We start from the raw sequence: 23,807 nt of genomic DNA, 5'->3' as shown, positions 1-23,807 counted from the left end.
AGTCACTGTATTTGAATTCTTGGAATTTTCAATTGAAACATGCGAGTAAAGCATCGATTCTTACCAGAAAAATGTTCAACCCATTTATAAAATAATTTATTTTAGATAATTCGAAATAGCCTATTTTTTCAGAGTGTTAGGAATAAATTCTTTTGAAAAATGTATTGTGATGATTTTTGGACTATGGATAGAGAGATTTTGAAGAAAAAGACCTAACTGCTATAAAAAGACTTTAATATTGTGCATTCTCCACAAAAATTACATCACAGTTTTTAAAACATAAATACATCACCAAATGAACAATTTCAATTCACTATAATATCAAGAATTCCACAGTTTTTTAGAATTCACTCATTAAAATATCTCTTCAACATAATTTTCCCTGAGATCATATTTTAATATGATGAATATGTCATCTATATTGTGCTCTCAATCTGTCTTAACATTTTGCTTCAACCTCAGGCTTTACTAAAACCATCATCCTTAAGGTTCCTTATTTATTAAACATCCAGCTCAATTTTTTTCATATAGGTCCATGTGTTGCTCTCAAAATCAAACCTCGTTTCAAGGAAAGCATTCTCTTCTTCCGTAGGTTCAGCAGTTTTTCCTTCTCCATCGGAATTCGGAAACGATTTGAATTTAACGTGAACCCTCTTGTGGGTTTTCAGAGCAGATGACTGTCTGAAAGCCTGACCACATTGGTCACAGATAAAAGGTTTTTCACCTACAATAAAAAATTATGAATAACGAATTTATTCCACTGATTTCGACAATGACTAACCAGTGTGAATTCTGAGATGTGAATTGAGGTCATTCGATTGAGTGAAAGCTTTGTTGCAATAAGTACAAACATACGGTTTTTCCCCTGTATGTATTCTTTTATGTCTTGAAAGTATTCCGTTCCTGGAAAATTTCATTTGGCAAACATCGCATTCGTATGGTTTCTCGCCTGAATGTATCCTTTTATGTTTTGTTAAAGAACTGGAAGTTGTGAAGCCGCTTTGGCAAATAGGACACACAAAAGGTCTCGCACCTGAAAATTATACTGGTTATTTCAAGTTTAAATAGTTAGTGATTTCAATTTTCTCAAAATTTTCATGTTTTTACAATTCCTGTTCGAAAATTGGCAATTTCACGTATTTTGGCAAGAGGATTCTTACTTGGACTATAATTCAATATTGCTTATAAAATACACTTGTCACTTCTGGTTGGGTTTAGTGAATCAAAGAATTTTTTTTTCTGCAAAACTATGTATGAAATAATGAAAAAATTTCATGTAAATTACAAATATTCAAAAGAGAATCGTAAAAAACATGAAAAATTATAGTGAAATCCACATTTGATTTTGAAACACTTGGTATCTCGAAAGCTATCAATATCAATATATCAATATCAATTTAAGGCAGAATCATCAAATTTTGAGGGCTAAAATCTACAATTCAGAGATTTTTAATGAATCACCCTATATGAAAGCATTTTTCCAAATTTTATTGAGAGATTCTCCACTTTGATGTAAGAAATAGCCTATTTTTAGAGAAATTCTTCAGTATTTTGATTATCCTAAACAAGTATAAAATGTTTAAAATTACCGGTATGCTTTCGAAGATGAGCAGCAAGTTCCCCCTTACTAGCAAATCCGTTACCACACATGCTACAAATATGTGCTTTAATTCCACTATGCCTGACGGTGTGTTGCCTCAGATTTCCCAGCTGATTGAAGCCTTTTCCACATGTTGAACAGAGAAAAGGTTTCTCTCCATTATGCGTTCTCATATGATCTTTCAAATTGGAAATTTGGTTGAAACCTAAAAAATCCTGTTCACACACTCGGGAAAACTCAAATTATCAAGATAATTTAAAACTGCAATAAAACCTACCAAAACAAATTTTTTCTCATTTTTTTTGAAAATTTCCTTCTTTCTTGACAGAAATTTGCAGATTTCAAATCACTCACCTTTTTTGCAAATATTGCAGACATGAGGTTTGTTTCCAGTATGTGTATTCATATGGTTCCTGTACAATTCTTGTCTAGTAAATCCTTTGAAACAAATCTGACACTTGAACGGTTTCACTGCCGCATGTGTTTTCATATGTCTCTTCAATCGAGACATCTTCACGAATTTCTTTTTACAGATTCTACAAGTACAGTCTTCACCTTCAACTTCTAACTCGTCCCTTTTGTCATTTTCTACAGATTCTTCCTTCTGATTGTTTTCTTTAACTTCACTGTTGTTTATATCTTGTATATCTAACGTTGGTTCTTTGGTTGTGCAGTCTTTTGAATTAGATGAAATATGCCGGTCTAGTTCTTGGTTGTTTTTCTTTGCATGGGCTATTTTATGCCTTTCCAACAAATCCTCTCTGGTAAATTTCTTATCACATATTTCACATTTGAACAACTGATCATTTGTGTGAAATTTTACATGCCTAATTAGATTAGAGTATCTGTTATAAACTTTAGGACATAATTTGCATTTATAAAATTCCACTCTGTTGTTTTCATTAGTTTCCTGATTGATGTTCATCTCTTCAGATTCATTACCAAACGATTGAAATGTATCAACAAGATCATCTTTGTGATCAGTATCATCAACAATAATATCGTGTAAAGAAGACTGTGGAGATTCTAAAATTATATTAGAATCAGAAACACTATCAAATGGAATAGAGATATAATCCTCTTTTAAAGGTGATTTTCCCAGTTGATTTCTTAACTTAGAATCACTGTCTTCGCATTTTATCTTGAATAAAAACAGACTAACAGTTTTGTCTGCACATATTTTGCATATTTGTTCTGGAAGACCATCTCCAAATGTCACCTATAAATCAAGTGATATAAAAATGAATCCTTATATGATTTAGAACCTTATTCAGTCACATTCATTTTGAAATTCAAAATATTTTGAATTTTTGAATATATGCGAACCTGTATTGATGCACAAGCCATTAACATTTCAGCCAGATGAATATTGAGACCTGAGGATTCATCTGAAATGAAAACAGACTGAAACTCTCCCTGTTCCGTCAAACAAACCCGACAAATATTTAATAAACAATCCATTTTTTCTTTGGTAAAACTAAATATGAAAAAAAATTTTGAGAAACGATGGAATATTTTAAAGAGCTTCGCTTCCCAAAATGTTCGTCATTAATCACAGACTGACAGATACAGAATTTTCTGAATTTCTTTTTTTATTCCTATAATCTGTGAGCAGAAATAAAAGAAAAATTAAATATAAAATCGGGCAATTCGATCAATCAATCGAAATGATCAACTTTTTCAGGTGTTATCCTTGAAGAAATCGATCAATAAATATATGAATCAAAATGAAAAAAAAATGTATACAGAAAAATGCATAGAATTTTATATTAGTTTTGTCTGTAGGTACAAAAAATACCAAAATATTTGCAAAGTCACAGTGAAATCTTCAATTTAACATCAAAATAATTAAAACTTAATTACATGAAATCATTATTTGAAATAACACAGATTAAGGAGAATCTGTGTTGAAAAGACAGTAATGTCTAACTAAATATTTTAGGTTAGATAATGATTACAAGAACTATATTTTATTTAGCAGTAACTTATAAAGCAGGAAAAAATTAATCCTACATGTTTGATTATATTACCTAGGAACAATTCTTAGCATGTCTTTAGAACAATCAAACTGTGATGATCTCAAAGCTTTTGAAAGGCGACTTACTGAAGTAATAGCATGTTTACATCCTTCAACAACTAGATGGAGAATTGTTTTGATAGTGGTATCAGCTTGTGTAGCAGTAGGAGCTGGTCAGTGGTTAATGGATCCTGAAACAAGAGTGGTGCCATTTTCTCATTCATTAACGAATCATCCTTTCTTCATAGTAGCTACTTTAATGTTCCTTATTATTGTACTATTGGGAGTACAAAAGAGAGTTGTTGCAGCCTCTATAATAACGTCCAGAACTAGAGAGGTTTTAAGTGACTTTAATATGTCTTGTGATGATACAGGAAAATTGATTCTTAGGCCTAGACCTACAAATTTTACTTGATTTCATGAAATTCTTGTGTGATTTATGCATGTTTTAGTGAAATAAATATATTTTAATTTACAAAGTGTAAAATTTTATTTCTCATCATCGATTGAGGATGTCCAGTAGTTATTTTTTTAGATGAAATATACGATGCAAAACCATTGCATAAAGATGTGTTTATCCTTAATAATTTTCACAACTCCTTGCCTTCTTCTTATAGGATTACAGCTATTTAAGAAGGAAAGATTAATCTTCGAGGTTGGGGGCATTTGAAGAAATAATTTTCCTTTTTTCGAAATACAATATATGTTAATCATCGATTTTCAATACACAAATATTCCAATTCAATCAAATTACTATAATAATACGTTATAGCTAAAAAGAAAGTTCTTCTTAAAGCTAACTAGTCAACGTGTTCAGAAGACCATGTAAATAAATTTATGGGTTTTACAGCACTTGAAACTCATAAATTTGTTTTTGGTTTTAAATTCAATGTTATTCACTTTTTTATTCTTTACTCATCCAAATTATGAATTTGAATAAGAAATAAGCAACACCAAATCCTAGAACAAATTTCTCCCTTTGAAGTCTGTTGATATTCTCCAATTCTAAAGCCATAATACGTCTATTCAACTTTGTCATTTGTTTGCGTAAGTGGTGAACCTCATCTGTGCTAGTTAAGCTATCTCCTCCACCACCTGAAAGCAGGTAGGTACTCACAACTAAATCACTAATATTATATTTGAGAAGTAGGTTCTATAAAACTTTTTGAGAAATTATTCCCCGTATCACATAAAACTAAACGAAAAATGTTAGATATATTACCTCCAATAGGTGGAGTCGATTCCCTATTGTTCATCAAGAAATCTATATCTTCAAAATAATGTGTGCTTGGCTTCTTTACAGAGTTGTCTTCTTTATTTTCCATATGATCTTCAAAATCAGGAAATGGATATCTATCTAATGTTAAAGTTCGAGGAGGAGTAGCAACACGAACATCACCAGGATAAGGATCTGTGACTATAATAGATTTGTCGAAAGTGATTTCTCTAGGAGGAGCTTTAGTACCTTGAACAAATTTTTAAATTGTAAATTGACACCACATTCTATTCATCATGTTTATATCTCATAACCTGTCTAAATAATTCTTTTTGGAGTTGCCTACAAACTAAAGACCAATGTGTTAAGAAATCATTGCTTTGCATTTGTTTCAAGATATTAGGTGAATATCAAACGTACTAACTTAGATATTCAACTAACCAACATGTTGTTGATGGCCTGCAACAAGAATTCTTTCTGGTACCTGCATGTTTATGCTATCTCTCATCCAATCAACTCTAGAAATTCCATTGGAATCAGGGTTGAAGCTAATTTTATCGGGTACTTTCATTTTTTGATTAATATCAGTAACGAAGGCATCTTCAAATTGAAGAGAATTAGCGTTTGCCGACATTTTTACCTATAAAAAAATTATAGTATTTTTGGCGTTTTCAATTGAGAGCTACTAACTGAAAATATCGACTAATTTGGTACAATGTAGGAGTTATATATCTATTTGTTCACTATTTCCTTGATCCGTTTTTATTTAGGTAATATCGACATTTTTTTGAACCACCAGCTGACAACTGTCATTATTGACAGCAAAATAAGTAGGGTACGTCATTCAAGAACTACGATACAAAGACCTACTGAATTGTATTATTAGAATATTTAAATACATTTCATAATTAGTTTTTAACATTCAATTAACACTATATTTGTGCTTGTAGATCGAATTCTAATGGTTTTCTTCGATTCTCAACTTGAATCACTTTCTGGTTGAAATATCTATTTATCACTCCTCTTCCAAACCATTTCTTCAGCTTATGATTTCAAATTTATAGATATTGCAGTGAGTGTATATCTTATTAGTGGAAAGTAAACCTGCAAATTGGGTTGCTTCCGAAAAGTATATGAGCATATGTCTGTCGCTTTTTTTGGACATATCAATATATTTAGCTTATTGATAATTTGAACTCCTTCGGATATGTAACATTGACCTCATAGGCAGAAACATTTAGTGCAAATCCCTTGGACAAGAATATTACATTATGTATTCTAGTTTGTCCAGGATTCTATGACCTTCAAGACATAAACTTCTGAATTTGTTCAGGAAAAAGATGTCTAGATATACTTGAACCGACTCTCTCTTAAATAATTCAACTGTCGATTTTTGTTTTCACCAATCCGCTTGGATCTGAAGGAGATTGACCCATTTTCAGCTGATTTTCTTTATAGTTTATTATGGTACTCATACGTCTCTGTGGTATCATAGAGACACGATAAATATTTTATAACAATCTCTATGGAAAAAATAGAACTTTGGACAATCCCTTCAACAGTGAAATTTTAAATGGAAAATAAACTTCTCCTCGAACAGTTCCTAGGGCTCATTATTGTGAATAATAAACCAAAAGTTGTTTCATTACATCCGTCACACCTAACTTTACCCCTACAAATTAAATACTCTCGAAATATATGTAAATCCTCAATGATTAATCTGCTGTTTTTCCGCCCCATATTACAACGTAGTCGTGTTCTCCTTGTCACAGGGGCACGAACACTGCTTCATAATCTCGTAAAGTTGTTATGTAACGTATACATTAAATGTCGAATACTGTTTTCAATCAGAAAAGGATTACTGTAAGCCTTTGTAATGCCATTCATCCGTTTAGATTTCAGAATTTGATCAATTATTGGTTCATTTCTAGTCGTAGAAAACATGTAGGTTGGTATGTACTTAGTTGCTTTCGTCGATAATGTACGCAGGAGATATTCAAAAGGATTAGGAACAGCCGTCCGCCCACTAGATTCTTCACTTATATCCACTTTTTTCACTGGAAGTATTGGATGATAGCAGACAACTTATCTGTTATTTATTAACTAATAACTATTATTCTATGTCTAGTAACTGTGATTATAACTCAAGAATAAATCTCTCTGTGATCTGTTTCGTTGCGAGCATAGATCACCAATAATATTATTCTATGTTTGGTAACGTTTCTTCATGATTGCATTGGACCTCGATGGTTTCACGCAATCTGTCAGAAAGTTATTAATTTCGTAAAAAAAGTGGTTATTCCATTTCTGGGATCGGAATAGAATCTTCTGGTATGATTAAAGTTCGGTTCGATATATTCTCGAGTTATTAACTGTGCTTTAACACGCAAACAGTGCGAAGAACAACATGGCACAACAAATAGCACGCTTATACTTTTCTTTGACCTTTTGCACGTTGATGACTTATCGTTATGTTCGAAGCCTAATTTATAGAATTTCTTGTGGATTTATGGGATATGGATGGTACTTGCATGTTTTTTTCGTAAGCTGGGTAAGATTTCATAAACTACCTGAATTTTTGCGAGCTTGTTCAGTAAGCTTATCATTTTGATACTATGTACAGAAATTTCGAATTTTTGGTCCAAATCAATGATGGAATATTGTGTCAATAGATACATTCTTTACTCCGGAGGTAAATAAGATTTATTTAAAAATTTTATTCAAGTTCTGAAGTTGAACCACAGATTGACATGTAATCTGAAAATTAATTAGTGAACATAGAAACATATTCAAATCAGATGTCAGTCTGACATCTTACATAGAGTAAACTTATAATTCAGCAGTTTATCTTTAATCAAAGAAATTTATTAGGCTTGAATGTTCGCGAAAAAACTTCTGCCTCGGTGTCAGTGGGTTGTCTGAAGTTTTTTCGTTGATGCAATTCAATTGCAAATTTTTCAGGTGTAAATTGAAATAAAATTTGTTTTCGGTGAAAGGAGCTGCTAATTTTTATTGCCTGATTCAACCTGTACTGGACTCCTTTTTGAAAATAGAATAATATATGATACGCATAATATATTTCGAATAATAGAAGGGAGATTTTGCCTGTTTCCACGAAAACATCGTCGTCTGAAATATTAACGAAACCTTCGGAATGAAAAAAAGCTATTTATAATTTCCAAATATTTCATTATGATTAATAACTTTCGAGATAATTTCGAGTGTTTTCATGCATGACCAGCGTTCCCATGTCCCGCGAAGTGACAATACAGAAAAAAGGGACAAAAGGGTCCGAATGATCTTTTCATTGAAGTTTATGCAACGAATAAAGTTCCCATTGTGGTGATAAATTGTTTTAACTCGCATCGTTTTTCAAACGGAGACAAGCACAGGTGTATATATTGGACCTCTGCACAAAAGAATCTCCCAAATTGTTGCGCATTCTCAAGAATCATCCTTCATTTCTCTAGACAGAGTGGCAGCGATACTGATGAATTCAGATTTTTCACATATCTTAAAAACAACCGTTTTCCAAAGGGAGTTTTGTTTGGAAATGGTGAATAGAGGTAATTGATGAATCCATTCAGGGGTTTTGAAGACAATAAACACCCTAACTTTGATGAAAGATGCAGAAAAATTGTGGATCTTTAAACGAAAGTCAATTGAAAAGGGACTGAAAATAAATTCTTTCAGGATAATTTTTTACGTGTAGAACACCATTATTCAATTTTTGAGCGGTTGTTCCCCGAACAGAGCGCTATATCCTATACCTATAGGGTGTTTTTTCGACGTATATAACTTTAAGTTGGCATTACTGTTCGAGATGACGACCGATCAGCTGTCAAGTGATTTATTCTCAGTTTGGTTTAGCAATTCATCATGAATAGACTCACGCCTGAACAACGCTTGCAAATAGTGCAATTTTATTTCGAAAATATAGGTTCTGTGCGGAATACGCATCGCGCACTACATCCATTTTATTTTGTTTAGCGATGAAGCGCACTTCTGGTTGAATGGCTACGTCAACAAACAAAACTGCCGCATTTGGAGTGAAGGTAATCCTCAAGTGTTTGTCGAAAACCGTTTCATCCAGAAAAACTGACTGTTTGGTGCGCTTTATGGACTGATGGAATCATTGGTCCGTACTTCTTCAAAAACGATGATGGCCATAACGTTACAGTCAATGGTGATATAGAGCCATGATTACTAACTTTTTCATTCCTGAATTGAACAAACATGATGTCCAGGAGCTGTGGTTCCAACAAGACGGTGCAACATGTCACACAGCTCGTGCCACAATCGATTTATTGAAAGACACGTTTGGTGACCACCTAATTTCACGTTTTGGACCTGTGAATTGGCCTCCAAGATCTTGTGATTTAACACCGCTAGACTACTTTCTGTGGGGCTATGTAAAATCATTGATCTATGCGAATAAGCCACAAACCCTTGACCATTTGGAAGACAACATTCGTCGTGTTATTGTCGATATACGGCCACAAATGTTGGAAAAAATCATCGAAAATTGGACGTCCAGATTGGATTACATCCGAGCCAGCCGTGGCGGTCATATGCCAGAAATCATATTTAAAATGTAATCCCACAAGATTATCTTGCGGATAAATAAAATTCATGTCAATCGAATAATCCATCGTTGTTTTATTGCAATTTAAAGTTCTATAGCTCTAAAAAAACACCCTTTATTTAAAATTGCACCAATCCTATTAGAAAACCCTATATTCCAAAAATTTATTATTAGAATTCTTTCTTCGAATCATCAGAAAGTTTTAAAAAGATAGACCTTACAATCGATTTCTTGGAGGGACTCCCTAAATCCTCAAATTTATGTCATTCACTATTTTAACTTAATGTAATCCCTTTGCTGCAAAATTAAAAAATGTCCCCATCTTATAACTGTATTCTTCCAAATTAGATTATACAGTATGTGTTTCAGTAATAGACAACGAAGCAATGGGAGTTCCAACCAGAGGCGGACTCGGCAAATGATCGCAATTTTTTTCATTGAATATTGTGGTTTGACTCGCGTAGTAGTATTAGTTATGAAAACACATTCTTTTGTAATAACAAGTGAGAATCGTGACTTATAAATAATGTTGAATTCAATCAAAATGCAAATAATAAACTTTGAAGGTCGAAGCAATACAAGATCAGGGTCTTCTTTAAAACGCAATTGATAAATTGCATAAAAAAATAGCATGAATCTTGATAGTTTTTTCTTGAAGTATTGTTCCGATTAGTATTTGCATCGTTTATATATTATTTTACTTTCTTTCTCAAATTTAGTATCAATTTTTCCAAGTCACAACGGATTTGCATTTGCCATTTGTCCAGCTGAACATTTTTATTAGATTCAGCAGAGGTTAACTTGTCAGAAATTCGGATTTCGTTTTTGTAGCCCAATTTATTTCGAAAATAAGATGAGTATTTTTTTTAACTCACACCTTCAGGAGGGATTCTCTAACTTACCAATACTTTTTGTTAGAAAGATTCTTCTTTACTATAATTAGAGCCCATTTTCTTTCCCTAGTGCATTCTTTTGAGGTCTGTAAAAAGTTAGTAATCACTGGGGGACAAATCTGGAGAATAAACTGGATAATCAAGCAGTTGAAAGAGCAATTCGTGCAATCTGACCATAGTTTTCATGCTTTGAAAAAAGCCAATCTACTTTTTTAATATTATGATATTTATGAGCACCAAAGACGGAGAACGCAGTGGACGCCCAAAAGAGGCTGTCACAGACGAAAAAATAAAAAAAGCCCACAAAATAATTTTGAAAGACTATAAAGTGAAGTTGATTGAGATAGCAGACATTGTGAAGATATCATCTGAACGTGTACATCATATCATTCACGAATATTTGTACATGAGAAAGCTGTTTGCAAAATGTGTGCCACGCGAGCTACAATCGATCAAAAGCAACAACGTGTTAATGATTCTGAGCGAAGGTTGAAGCTGTTTAAATGCAATAAACCTGAATTTTCGTCGAGATGTGACAATGGATGAAACATGGCTCTATCATTTCACTCCGGAGTCCAATCGACAGTCAGCTGAGTGGACTGCATACGATGAACCGAATCCAAAGCGAGGAAAAACACAACAATCAGCTGGCAAGGTTATGACAACAGTATTCTGGGATGCGCAAGGTATAATATTCATTGATTACCTCTAGAAGTGCCAGACCATCAACAGCGATTATTATATAGCGTTATTGGATCGTTAAAAAACGCCCCCATTTGAAGAAAAAAAGGTGTTGTTTCATCAAGACAATGCGCCGTGTTACAAATCAATGAAAACAATGGCAAAATTGCATTAATTGGGCTTCGAATTGCTTCTGCATTCACCGTATTCGCTAGATCTGGCTCCCAACGACTTTTTCATGTTCTTAGACCTCAAAAGAATGCTCGCTGGAAAGAAATTTAGCGCCAATGAAGAAGTAATCGCCTAAACAGAGGCCTATTTTGAAAGGAAAGACAAATCGTACTACAAAAATGGTATCGAAAAGTTGGAAGATCGCTATAATCGCTGTATCGCCCTCGAAAACAACTATGTTGAATAATAAAATCGAATTTTGCCAAAAAAATGTGTTTTACTATGGTAGACCGGGGACTTTTCAATAGGCCTAGTTACATTTCAAATTCATATTTTGTTGTTCTTGCTAATTTGCAGCGGTTTCTCTTCGATTTGCATCTAAAAATTCTTCAAATGAGATTAAAAAGTGGAAAAATCACCCGAGTCCGGCCCTGTCTTGATTTCCTCGTAAATGGGGCGGATAAGTTCAGAAAATCAAGGGTTGCTGACTGATGGGGATTGATATATCGCGGCTTTAAAGAGTTATTAGACCGTTGTTTGCCATTCTATTTAACCCTTAATGAATTTTCAGAATCTAATAATGGTGATAAACCGAGATAACCCTATTTCAGTTAGTCACGTGTTAAATATGCCCTTGGGTGCGCTCTATAAATAATTTAATGAGAATAATGTGGGAGCCAAGGGGAATCTCTGTCGCCACAAAGTCAGCAGTGAAAAACAGGGATTTCCTTGCAATATATCATCGTTATTCGATAAAAAAAATTAATCGTGAAACAATAAGTCTAAATTGGAAGTGAAATGAGAAAAATGTAAGAGATCAATCATTTATTTCATAATAAAATTCTCACTTAAACTTACAAAATTATTCAATTCAAATAGAGTGAATATGAAACAAAATATTTTTTGTTCTGGAGAAAATTAATCTAAGGCAGTCATTTGGTACAAATATATCCACGCTTTCTGATAGAAAAATTAGAGAGTGAATATTGATAATGAATTCCTACAATCACATAATTTTCAAAGGTACCAAAAAAATCACATATTTACAAAAATATTCGATTGGACGAATACAAAATCAATCATTCTAATCCGAAACTTCATCCGAATTCGAACGTTCTTCCTGAAATTCTCAAGAAGTACGAAAAAACATAATTTTTTCGAAAAAAAATTTTTCATTGAAAATCAATCCTCAAAATCGGACAAATCGAAACTCGACAACAAAAACTCATACTCCTGTTCCGTATTCTCATGCGATTTCAACAACCACTCTGCCTCCTCACACCAGTCTTTACACTTTGGTACAAACACCAAAACGAGGATGAAATTGAAAAGGCAACAACCGCCAAAAAAGTAAAACGCCGAATAGATTTCTTTAGAATCGTTCATCAGCGTGAAAAACGCGGAAACTGCCGAAGCAATTACGCTGAAATACATGTAGATTAAAGCGAGACACTTGGATTTTATATTCCTAGAATACATCCTGTTCATGTAAACATACGGTATGTTGTGTAGACCCAAACCGTAAAAAATTATGTAGACCAGTAGGGCTGCAATAGGTATGATTGAGAATATGGAGAAGTCGTTTCTGAAGTCTACATTGTCGAAATAAACTCCTAAAGTGAAGAGTGCTACAGAACAAAGAAGGAGGGAAACTAACAAAAACTTTTTACCACTTTTTGCGTCTGAAATTAGGGCGCTGAATATCGACATGGCCAGAAGAAGAGCCAGAAGTATTATGCTGAGACTAGAATCGAACAAAAACTGTAGATCAGTCTCTTTCAGGACTGTGGTTATATAGAAAATTATGGGAGTTATACCACACAGTTGTTGTGCAGACACAAGCACTATACCTATACCTAAATTCGTTCTAATAGGTCCAGAAAATATCTTTTCTAAATTCAATTCTGAAACACCTCTGGACATCACTTGCTCCCTCAGTTTTTCGTATTCCTCCTCAACTTCATCCCTGTTTTTCGTATATCTAAGCGCTTGTTTGGCTTCAAGCAGTTTGTTTTTCATCAGCAGAAAATATGGACTTTCAGGTACGATCAGCAAACCAGAAAATGAAGAAAATATCAAAACAGAAGCTATCCAGGCTGCATTTGTCACAGAAGACATGTTGTCTATCAGGTTGATGATGAGGATACCAGCAGCGAAGCTTATTGGGTACATAGAATAGAATCTTCTCTTGAATTTGGTGTTGCAAATATCGTCTATGTATATTGGGAAGGCGGTAAAGATGCAACTGTCTGCTATTCCAGCGATTAACCTGGCGAAGAAGAGCCATTCGAAACTGTCTGCTACTGCGATTACTAACCAGGAGACGATGTAGGGGTAGAAGGTGAAAATTACTGTTTTCTTTGGTCCCAGTATGCCTGTTGCTGAAAATGACAAGGGTGCTGTGAGGAGAGCCCCAAAGAAGGGTGCTATGGCTAACCAAGAGCCTTCCCATGTTGTAAGATGGATGGCTGCACTGCTGTTGGCTGGATGTACCAGCTGAGGTAACGAAGCTGAAGGCCAACCATAAACCATACCACTGTTGATGACATTGAGGGAACCTGCAACAGTAGGTACGATGAGTGGTCAAGGTTTTGTTTGGAAAAGGAAAAATGCAAAGAAAATGATAACAATAAAGTGATAATTCTGTTGAAGTGCAATAGATTAGACTAAAGTGGAAAGAATGCTCGAGATTTTTGCTAATATAGGGTGTTTTTTTTCGAGGTATATAACTTTAAGTTGGCATTATTGTTCAATATGACGACCGATTCAACAGCTGTCAAGTGATTTATTCTCAGTTTGGTTTGGCAATTCATCATGAATAGACTCACGCCTGAACAACGCTTGCAAATAGTGCAATTTCATTTCGAAAATAATGGTTCTGTGCGGAATACGTATCGCGCAATAAGTCCATTTTATTTTGTTTAGCGATGAAGCGCACTTCTGGTTGAATGGCTACGTCAACAAACAAAACTGCCGCATTTGGAGTGAAGCTAATCCTTAAGTGTATGTCGAAACACAGTTTCATCCAGAAAAACTGACTGTTTGGTGCGCTTTATGGGCTGGTGGAATCATTGGTCCGTACTTCTTCAAAAACGATGATGGCCAGAACGTTACAGACAATGGTTACTAACTTTTTCATTCCTGAATTGAACAACCATGATGTCCAGGAGTTGTGGTTCCAATAAGATGGCGCAACATGTCACACAGCTCATGCCACAATCGATTTATTGAAAGACACGTTTGGTGACCGCCTAATTTCACGTTTTGGACCTGTGAATTGGCCTCCAAGATCTTGTGATTTAACACCGCTAGACTACTTTCTGTGGGGCTATGTAAAGTCATTGGTCTATGCGGATAAGCCACAAACCCTTGACCATTTGGAAGACAACATTCGCCGTGTTATTGCCGATATACGGCCACAAATGTTGGAAAAGTCATCGAAAATTGGACGTCCATATTGGACTACATCCTAACCAGCCGTGGCGGTCGTATGCCAGAAATCATATTTAAAGTGCAATGCCACAAGATTATCTTGCGGAAAAATAAAATTCATGTCAATCGAATAATCCATCGTTGTTTTATTGCAATTTAAAGTTCTATAGCTCTAAAAAAACACCCTTTATAAAATTCAAATTTGAAAACAAAATCAAAAATTATCACTGCTGTTAGAAAAAAATTAACGCAACGAAATTTATTAATAACTTTTAGCAGTTTTCTTCATCAATTCACCATATGTATATACATTTTTTTTTGAATGCTTGAAATAAATATAAGAAATTCAGTATTAGATTAGGACTTACCACACAGCACTGCCAAATACTGAAAAAATTTATCTCTGGATATCATTGTTTATTTAAATAAAAAAAGAACGCGAACCAAATTCATTGCAACAATTTTGAAAAAAGATGTAGGTAACTGATACCGATTGTTCCTCTACAAGTTCTATTTGAGGAATGAAAATGGTTAATTGACATATCTAACCAGGAAAATTGGTATAATTGGGAATGGTGTGAAACACTTTCAGTACTGTCTAATTTTCAATTGTTAACAGCTGATATCTAATTATATCGCTTATCAATAAGTTGGGTTTTTTCTGATTTGGTCATTAAAAGTACGCACTGCGATATGAATTTTAAAATAAAATTTTCCAAAAAGTATACAGGGTGTCTATTCTGATCATATTTGAATTCAAGATGGGTAAAAAAACTACAGTTTCATTTGTTATAAGTTTGTATTTCCAGCTTGATTTTTATCTCATTCCAATTAATACAAATTGCATATGAAAATAGTTACCATGCCCAGCTCGACAGAAGAATCAGTACTACTTAATTAAATGGCAAAATGAGATCAGTAAAGTTGTTTTCATCGATTATCACTTGATTTGTCCTTCTCTATCATCTTTACTACTTTCATTTGTGAACTTTCTGCCAGTCTTAAGCAACGATTGGATTTCTTCCAACGTTATACCTTTCGTTTCTGGCACAAATATATAAATCAAACAAAAACCAATGAAACAACAGGTAGCAAAAGAATAAAAAGCAAAGTAAATCCCGATATCCTCACTAACAGCTTGGAAATATTTGGACACTATTGAAGCCAAGGCTGCGAAGTAAAGATCACCGAAACATAAGGCTGCAGCCTTAATATTAGTGGGGAAAAGTTCTCCCAGCATCAGAATCGGTATGTTTTGCAGTCCAAACCCATAAAATATAACATAAACAACAAGAGCTGTGATTGGAACGAACTGCCAGCTTGTCATATCGGCTCCTTCTAAGTCGAATTGGAAATAGAGTCCTTCAGCCAAAAGGGCTACACCAGAGCCCAACGCAGACCACAGAAGAAGCATCCTCCTGCCAGTACAATCCACAATCACAGAACCTAGTATGGACATCACCAACTGCACCGCGAAGAACAGGAGGGTGGATAAGGTGACAGAGTATTGGCTGCCAGACTCTTTAAGGATCAAAGAGATGTAGAAGATCAAGGCTGTGATTCCTGAGAATTGTTGGGTAGCCCTTAGCAGCATCATGATCAGCAACGCTTTTCTGTTTGATGGGACTGTGAAGACGTCTTTGATGGTCCCTTTGCTCTCTTCCTTCTGGGATTTAACAGCATCACTCATTCGTTTCACTTCCTCCTGGACGTCTTCAGAGCCTCTGATCCTCTCTAACGTTTCTTGAGCTTCTGCAGGCCTGTTCTGCATCAGCAGATAGTAAGGGCTTTCAGGCATAAACAGCATCCCTATGAAGGAAGTAATTGGCAGGATAGTAACTAAAAGAGCACAAGTATGTACCGACAGAAAAGCTTCCAAAATATTGATGATCAAAACTCCTAAGATCAAACACACGGGTATACTCGAGCATAACAGTCCGCGCACTTTGGGGTTGGCGATTTCCCCTATGTAAATAGGGGCGGATGTGAATAGACAGCCATCTGAAATACCGGATATAGCTCTGCCGAAAATGAGCAATTCAGGGCTGGAGGTGAAAGCCACGATCAACCAGGAAGTCATGTATGGGAAGAAGGTGAAGAGTATCATTCTTCTTCTTCCAACATAGTCCAGGGATAGGCCAGCTAGGGGTGAACCTATGATGGCTCCTATTAGGGGACCTATGGCTGCCCAAGACCCTTCTGAGGGGGTGAGGTGGAGGTACACGGAGGTGTCGTTGCCGTTGAGGAGGTGAGGCAAGGCACCGGATGGCCAACCATATCCTAGACCACTTGTGATGATATTCAGGGATGCTGTAAAAAAATCAGGTTGTGAGATTTCGTTCAAGAAGAAAGAGTTGATGAAGATCAACTCTGGAAGTAGAGTTGAATGGTTAATTGATAAAGTGATTGATAGTTTTGAGAAAGGTGAAGAGATGAAGATGTAGAAAGAGGAGGTATAGAACGTCCTGGGTTTTCTGAAGGCAGTCCTGGACAGTCATAGGAAGAAGATGAGGAAGAAAATGAAGAAATTCGATTCCTTGTGGGTTTCATAAAACTTTTATTGCTAGTTAGTTGATTAAGTAAGATTAAGATTGGCCAAACTTCGCATTCCTTCCGTTGATGGCGCTTTATGAGAAATGGGTTATGTTTCTATGAAAATGACAGCGAAATTTGATGTCAGCGCTGTAGGAAACGAAGTGGTAATCAACTGAAGTTGTCTTTTCAATAAAGCTGATTATTATAAAGATTGTCAGTTAGATCTAATTTTTTTTTAATTGAATTTCTTTTACTTTGTGGAATTCCATTTAAATTCAATTGATATTGAATTCCGGTTATTCTAATTTCCTTACATATCGAATAACTGTTATTCAAAATGTAACAAATCTGAAGGAGCGTTTGTATAGCGAAACAATTGTTATTTACATAATAAAATAAGACTAACTCGTATTCAATATCAAGGTTGTTTTTGATTCTCATATGGATTTCAAACTATAATCAGTAAGTCTATGAAAGTTTTGTGAAATCTACAGTAAACGTACAAGAGTACCTACAAAAATAACGTTGGTACTAGAGAAAAAACATCTAATGTAGGGATTGAAATTTTTTTTAATGTACAAATATGATTTGCATTTTAGAAATAATCTTCTGAGTCAATATTCAGGAAGTTCGGAGTTCTATCGGAAACAATGTAACCTTATCAAATTGGAATCTGAAAAAAATATAGCGGTTCCTCCTGTGGTTTTCAAATGACAAAATTATACACATCGTAGTCAGCTGATTTATTTACTATAGAATACAATTGTTGCGTATTTTTTTAATTTGTCGCTTTTTCAGATACTTTGAAAATACAGGGTGATTATGGGAATGTACAGGGTGATTCAATTCTACCAAAAAAAAATTAAAAAGTAATCTAAAAATTCGTGCATTGGTAATTTAAGCCCTAGAATGAATTTTGAGAATTTAACAGGCTGAAAAACTGGGTGATCTGATTAAAAAAAATAGTTTGAAACGGTTTGTTTACATACTACATTCAATTTTGATAAGATGGATGTGAGAAATCTATTTTTTCCCTTCGAAAAAAGAGGATTCTTGTTTTAATGAAAATAATGATAGGTATGATAACAAAAATTAGAATATTGATATAAATTGATGAATTAAGTTGTTTGAATTTCTCTTTGAAAAAAAGTGGTCACATACTATGCATTGTTTTCTATTCATAACCATTGTTATCAAACATATTAATGCAGTTTGAGTAATATGTAAATAATTTCCTTCATATAGCAAATTTTGGAATGAAACTTAAAAAATGTAATAAAAACAGACCAACTTACCGAAAAACACGGCTAAATATTGTACAATTTCAGTACCAGGCAATACATTGGCCATTTTGCCCACCTATACAACCACCAACTCAATATAGGTAATAAAACTAACTTCAACGTGACCAGCAAATTCAATTTTTTTTAAATCACAGGGGTAACTTTTCTCACATCGTTTGGGTACAACCGAGAGTGTACTGAAGTTTGTTATCTTTTGTGGTCGGGACACATGTACGTTAATATATTGTCCTCGAAACTGTCACACACCGCAAGCATATATTGTTATTATTTTTATTGATTGGAAACACATTCTACTATTGGAAACAATTCAGGATCAGATGACTCGATAGAGAATGTAGATTCGTTTGTGACAATTCTTGGGTATATTTAACTGTACAGACGATAGGCAGTGATGCAAGTTCACCGCATTTAACAACAACAGTTCAGCTGTTGCCAGAGAAATGTTGAGGTACTGGTTTTTTGTGCGGGTCGGATCTATTTTTTTTTCAGGACAAAGGACCGTTTGGGATCAGGGGAGGCGAGTGCGTGAGATGGAATGGAGTATAATCAAGGGAATTATATAGGACGAACCTTGAGATTATACTGGTATTCCGTAATTATGTTGGTACTGAAGAAGCAGAAATGTTGATTCCGGTTTAAGAGTTGTCTATTAGTGCATACATATTTATTTTTATGCAAATTCATTACGATGTGTTGTTTCCTAGTTGATTCGTTTCCTTAATCTGTAATTCATTTCCGAGAAGAAATTTGAATAATATGATTTTCAATTATTAATCAGGGTTTTTTTCCTCAAATTATAAGAGCTACCTGTTTGGAATGAGTTATAGGAATAACAAGTAATTTTGCATCAGTATTGCGTTATCCAAATATCCATTGGTTCAATTTTCACTCAATAAGTTACGGGCCCAAAGAGTGAAAACAACATTTTGACTTTATTCGTCAATATAGTTACTCTAAACAGCGTTACAACGCTTTTATAAATATTCTGAAGAAAGATTCGTCTTTGATTTTATTAGATCCAAATTTTTTTCCCTGAAGCATTTTTTTGAGTTCTGCACAAAAAGTCTGGACAATTTGACCATGATTTTCATCGATTTGTGACAATTATTGGTTGTCTATACACGAAACTCGTTTTTATCAATTTTTAAAACAACAACAAATGTTGTATCACTTAACCTTCAATATCTCGATATAGACTCAATACTATGTTCCGAAATTTCGACACGAATCTTTCGAAGCTTGGTACTAACCAGAAAAAAGGTGCCACGGTGGTACCTATGGCACTGGTGCTGCCATCTGTGCTTCGAGCTTTATTGAGTGACGTTTTCAACAAAAAGAATCCTTCTTTTTGGAATGTGTTAGATCAAAAATCCAGTGACAAACGAATTGTTATGAATACAAATTAGTATTGGAACCAGGGGGGTGAAACCGCTAGTGCTAGCATTGGCAACAGATGTGACGTCACATACACTCAAATTACACGGTATACATATCACGATGTAAAAATTTTATTCTCATAATAAGCCAATCAGCGTTCGAGTTTTTCAATATGATTTTATAACCAACAATAAATTGTGTTTGTATTTGTAATTCTTGAATGAACAGATAAAGTGGTTTTTATTGTCACTTATTTATTACAAGTTCTGTTTTAGGTTTCAGGTGAGGTAAGGTCAGGTAATCCATGAGAAAATGAATTTAGAACAAAATAAGACCGGGTTTTTCCTCATATTGTATTTCAATGCTCTAATATATCTGAGATCCTTACTTGTGATTATAATAATCCTTCAGAATCAACTATATTAAAGTTAAATTCTGTTCCTCGGCATTTACTGAAGTATCAAATTTATAATCATCAGCCCTATGATTGTAGAACTTCCCCAAATGTTTCTTGTATGGAAAATATTAATGATTCTAACAATAAACATCTACGTGATCCAGAATTATCATATCAAATTAAAATGAATTGCCTACTAATTGATCGCTATTTATCATCTTTTTTTTTTCATATCCACCTACAACCTCCAAATGAGCTGAAAATGAAGTAACAAAGAGGACCTGTGATAATCAAAGTGAATTACGAAATGAGCACTGTAACGCAGGAAGATAGATTAAACCAACTGAAGATTTTTATCTTTCATGTATGTGTAGAAATTTGAATATTGCTTCAGAAATGTATCAATTCAGTTGTTCATCAGATATAATTTCATAAAGTAGGTATAAATAGGTATTTTTTTTCAGTCAGGTATAGTGTAAATATCCCAATATAATGTATATTATGTATTGATTTTTATAAATAATTATTATTTTAAGCAAATATGTAAATTTCCTTTGATAAATGAAACTTTTCGATGATATTTTTCTGTTTTAATTCGAAATTATAACAACATAACCTAAAATAAATACTAATAATATTCCAACAATTTCAATGAATTGTCATACCTTCATATTCAAATTTTCCCGCCATATTACACTACATGATGGCGGACAAAATATCGGCCATATTGTTGCCTTGATTTAACACGGCGTTAGCACTTCTTATATATTTAGTATTCTGTGATTGGAACACTGTAAATTCCGCAGAAAGGTTTAGTTCTTCTTCTACCTTTCATAACATTACAAATTCAATGATTTCTCTATTGAAATTGAATTATAAAGGGTGTTTTTTCAGAGCTATAGAACTTTAAATTGCAATAAAACAACGATGGATTATTCGATTGACATGAATTTTATTTATTCGCAAGATAATCTTGTGGCATTACATTTTAAATATGATTTCTGGCATATGACCGCCACGGCTGGCTCGGATGTAGTCCAATCTGGACGTCCAATTTTCGATGACTTTTTCCAACATTTGTGGCCGTATATCGGCAATAACACAACGAATGTTGTCTTCCAAATGGTCAAGGGTTTGTGGCTTATCCACATAGACCAATGACTTTACATAGCCCCACAGAAAGTAGTCTAGCGGTGTTAAATCACAAGATCTTGGAGGCCAATTCACAGGTCCAAAACGTGAAATTAGGTGGTCACCAAACGTGTCTTTCAATAAATCGATTGTGGCACGAGCTGTGTGACATGTTGCGCCGTCTTGTTGGAACCACAGCTCCTGGACATCACGGTTGTTCAATTCAGGAATGAAAAAGTTAGTAATCATGGCTCTATACCGATCACCATTGACTGTACCGTTCTGGCCATCATCGTTTTTGAAGAAGTACGGACCAATGATTCCACCAGCCCATAAAGCGCACCAAACAGTCAGTTTTTCTGGATATAACGGTGTTTCGACATACACTTGAGGATTAGCTTCACTCCAAATGCGGCAGTTTTGTTTGTTGACGTATCCATTCAACCAGAAGTGCGCTTCATCGCTAAACAAAATAAAATGGACGTAGTGCGCGATACGTATTCCGCACAGAACCATTGTTTTCGAAATAAAATTGCACCATTTGCAAGCGTTGTTCAGGCGTGAATCTATTCATGATGAATTGCCAAACCAAATTGAGAATAAATCACTTAATAGCTTTTAAATCGGTCGCCATCTTGAACAGTAATGCCAACTTAAAGTTATATACCTCGAAAAAAAACACACGTTATATTTGAAATATATATGAAGTTTTTCAAATTGTTATTTTTTATTTTTCATGCATGTTGGGATTTTCTGTGATCAGAGAAGAAATAATGAACCACATTTTAAAATTTTATGTGTTTTTATGGTCACTTTAAGTAGTGTGTGAGGTCATAAAAATTGAATATCAATTCATTCAAAGGTACCTAATTGAAATAGCATATTACCTACTCGATATTTGGAGTTCAGTGCTCTCTCTGGTTTAAACAATGAGTTTTTAATTCATCCCTGCCACCATAATACGGGTCAATCCAGTGTCTCACGTAATCAGCAATGATATCGGCATAATTTTTTTTATTGAATTACCGAATCGAGTCATTTTGCGATTCTATAAATTTATGTTTCAGTTTTCTTTTTCTTCTCTGCCTGAAATGATTAGCGAAAATAAGAAAACGCCGACCGCAAAAACCATCGTTATTACTCCTTAATTTAATCAACAGGTTTTTAATTGCCATACAGCGCGTTGTTTTAATAAAGGCTGGGGCGAGCTTCTAATTAAACTTCTCCAGGGGGTCTTCGTATGTTTTTAATCGCCCCCCCACCAGTTGAAATAAAGCCGCGGGACATATTTCCTCAATTTTCACCTCTCTACCAAAAATTGATAGCGCATCTTCAACGCCAAGATTAATTTTGGGACAAGTATAGATAATTAATTTTACGGAATATTTGGCTTTTCTATTTTCACATAGTTTGCTATGGATTCATCAACAAAATTCTTTCCAGGAATTCCCAATTCGATAATTAATCTACTTAGCAAGGTCTTAAATAAAAAATCAGTTCAAATTTTGTCTGAAACGGGGAATTTTCATGAGATATGCCCTGCGCGCGTATAACAACGCCTAAATGCTCATTCTATACCCAACGCTCCAGTGGCGCAATTGGTTAGCGCACGGTACTTATAAGTCAGTAAGCGTGAGCGATGCCGGGGTTGTGAGTTCGAGCCTCACCTGGAGCATATTTTTTTTGTTGGATTTTCCATTTATTTTATCTGATCTGCGAAATTGTTTGTGTTGATGATTTGGTATGGATTTAAGATACATCTTCACGTGAATAACGAGTATCAAAGAAAAACCTTGGTTCGAATTTAAATTTTAATAAAATAAATTAACGTTTTCAATACTTATCATCTCACTGATTACTTTTTAAATTAACGAAGGAATTTAAGTGAAAATTCAAATACGAATTGAACTTTGGATATTTCATATTATAGTATATTATATAACAAATATGTAGATATACTAACTGACAAAGAAACTTCAACACCCAGAAGGAGCTGTTTAAATTTAAAATTTCTTTTGTTGGTAAAACATAGATAGTATAGCGAGGAGTAAATGATATTTTTTGGCGGCTCTGAGACATGAAGTACAGGTAGCTTGGGATAGTATTACTCAAGAAGAAATGGACCATCTTATTGTATCAATGCCGAGACGTGTTGGGGAGTGTATAGATAATCGCGGTGGACAAACACATTATTAACAAATTTATTAAAAAAATCCCTTACAGTTTCTTTTTCAGTTAGTATATTTTAAAACATATGAGAACGTTAAATGTACAAGGTACAAGTAATATTTTATTTTGCATTCCTTCTTTTTTTATTGTTCAATCACTTCAAGTCACATAATAAATTACATCCTATGGGATATGAACAAAATTTCCGAAAATATAGGTATAACTCTGAAACCATTAGTCGTGGGATAAACATTTTTGTAACAATTATCATTATTCCTGCAAACCAAAACATGTTCACA

The 23,807-nt window shown here is 34.2% G+C and overlaps 5 protein-coding genes and 1 non-coding gene across 8 annotated transcripts in view; 3 read left to right on the top strand and 3 right to left on the bottom strand.

Moving 5' to 3' along the window:
- Nucleotides 1-219: 219 nt before the first annotated feature.
- On the bottom strand, nucleotides 220-3,167 carry LOC123678882 (zinc finger protein 391-like). Its single transcript, XM_045616145.1, has 5 exons — nucleotides 2,927-3,167; nucleotides 1,955-2,819; nucleotides 1,590-1,805; nucleotides 782-1,033; nucleotides 220-724 (listed from the first exon to the last, which is right to left on the bottom strand). The coding sequence occupies exons 1-5, from the start codon at nucleotides 3,059-3,061 to the stop codon at nucleotides 501-503; spliced, it is 1,692 nt and encodes a 563-aa protein (XP_045472101.1). The 5' UTR covers nucleotides 3,062-3,167; the 3' UTR covers nucleotides 220-500.
- Nucleotides 3,168-3,379: 212 nt separating this feature from the next.
- Nucleotides 3,380-4,093, top strand: LOC123678884 (nuclear envelope phosphatase-regulatory subunit 1-like). Its single transcript, XM_045616148.1, has one exon. The coding sequence runs from the start codon at nucleotides 3,649-3,651 to the stop codon at nucleotides 4,030-4,032; it is 384 nt and encodes a 127-aa protein (XP_045472104.1). The 5' UTR covers nucleotides 3,380-3,648; the 3' UTR covers nucleotides 4,033-4,093.
- A 412-nt stretch (nucleotides 4,094-4,505) lies between these two features.
- Nucleotides 4,506-5,656, bottom strand: LOC123678883 (transport and Golgi organization protein 11). Its single transcript, XM_045616146.1, has 4 exons — nucleotides 5,524-5,656; nucleotides 5,275-5,473; nucleotides 4,840-5,082; nucleotides 4,506-4,712 (listed from the first exon to the last, which is right to left on the bottom strand). The coding sequence occupies exons 2-4, from the start codon at nucleotides 5,465-5,467 to the stop codon at nucleotides 4,522-4,524; spliced, it is 627 nt and encodes a 208-aa protein (XP_045472102.1). The 5' UTR covers nucleotides 5,468-5,473; nucleotides 5,524-5,656; the 3' UTR covers nucleotides 4,506-4,521.
- A 1,446-nt stretch (nucleotides 5,657-7,102) lies between these two features.
- The window catches only part of LOC123678877 (pickpocket protein 28-like), a 173,008-nt gene continuing 156,303 nt past the window's right edge, over nucleotides 7,103-23,807 (top strand). For both annotated transcript variants that reach the window (XM_045616137.1, XM_045616136.1), the window contains exon 1: nucleotides 7,103-7,384. The gene's annotated coding sequence lies outside the window, so the exon portion shown is untranslated. The remainder of the gene's footprint in view (nucleotides 7,385-23,807) is intronic.
- Nucleotides 11,982-19,022, bottom strand: LOC123678878 (facilitated trehalose transporter Tret1-like). Of its 2 annotated transcripts, none has more exons than XM_045616140.1 (2): nucleotides 18,426-19,022; nucleotides 11,982-13,721 (listed from the first exon to the last, which is right to left on the bottom strand). In XM_045616140.1, the coding sequence occupies exons 1-2, from the start codon at nucleotides 18,478-18,480 to the stop codon at nucleotides 12,346-12,348; spliced, it is 1,431 nt and encodes a 476-aa protein (XP_045472096.1). In that variant the 5' UTR covers nucleotides 18,481-19,022; the 3' UTR covers nucleotides 11,982-12,345. The 2 variants fall into 2 exon arrangements, with proteins under 2 accessions (XP_045472096.1, XP_045472097.1); XM_045616141.1 differs by lacking the exon at nucleotides 11,982-13,721 and adding an exon at nucleotides 15,376-16,905 and having other exon boundaries at nucleotides 18,426-18,987.
- Nucleotides 22,923-23,014, top strand: Trnai-uau. Its single transcript is given in 2 exon segments — nucleotides 22,923-22,960; nucleotides 22,979-23,014. It is a non-coding gene; the product is annotated as a tRNA-Ile (tRNA).

Source organism: Harmonia axyridis, chromosome 4 (genome assembly GCF_914767665.1).
Source record: "Harmonia axyridis chromosome 4, icHarAxyr1.1, whole genome shotgun sequence".
NCBI lineage: Eukaryota > Metazoa > Arthropoda > Insecta > Coleoptera > Coccinellidae > Harmonia > Harmonia axyridis.
The sequence above is the reverse complement of the archived record's forward strand: the minus strand, read 5'-3'. Positions and strand labels throughout refer to the sequence as shown.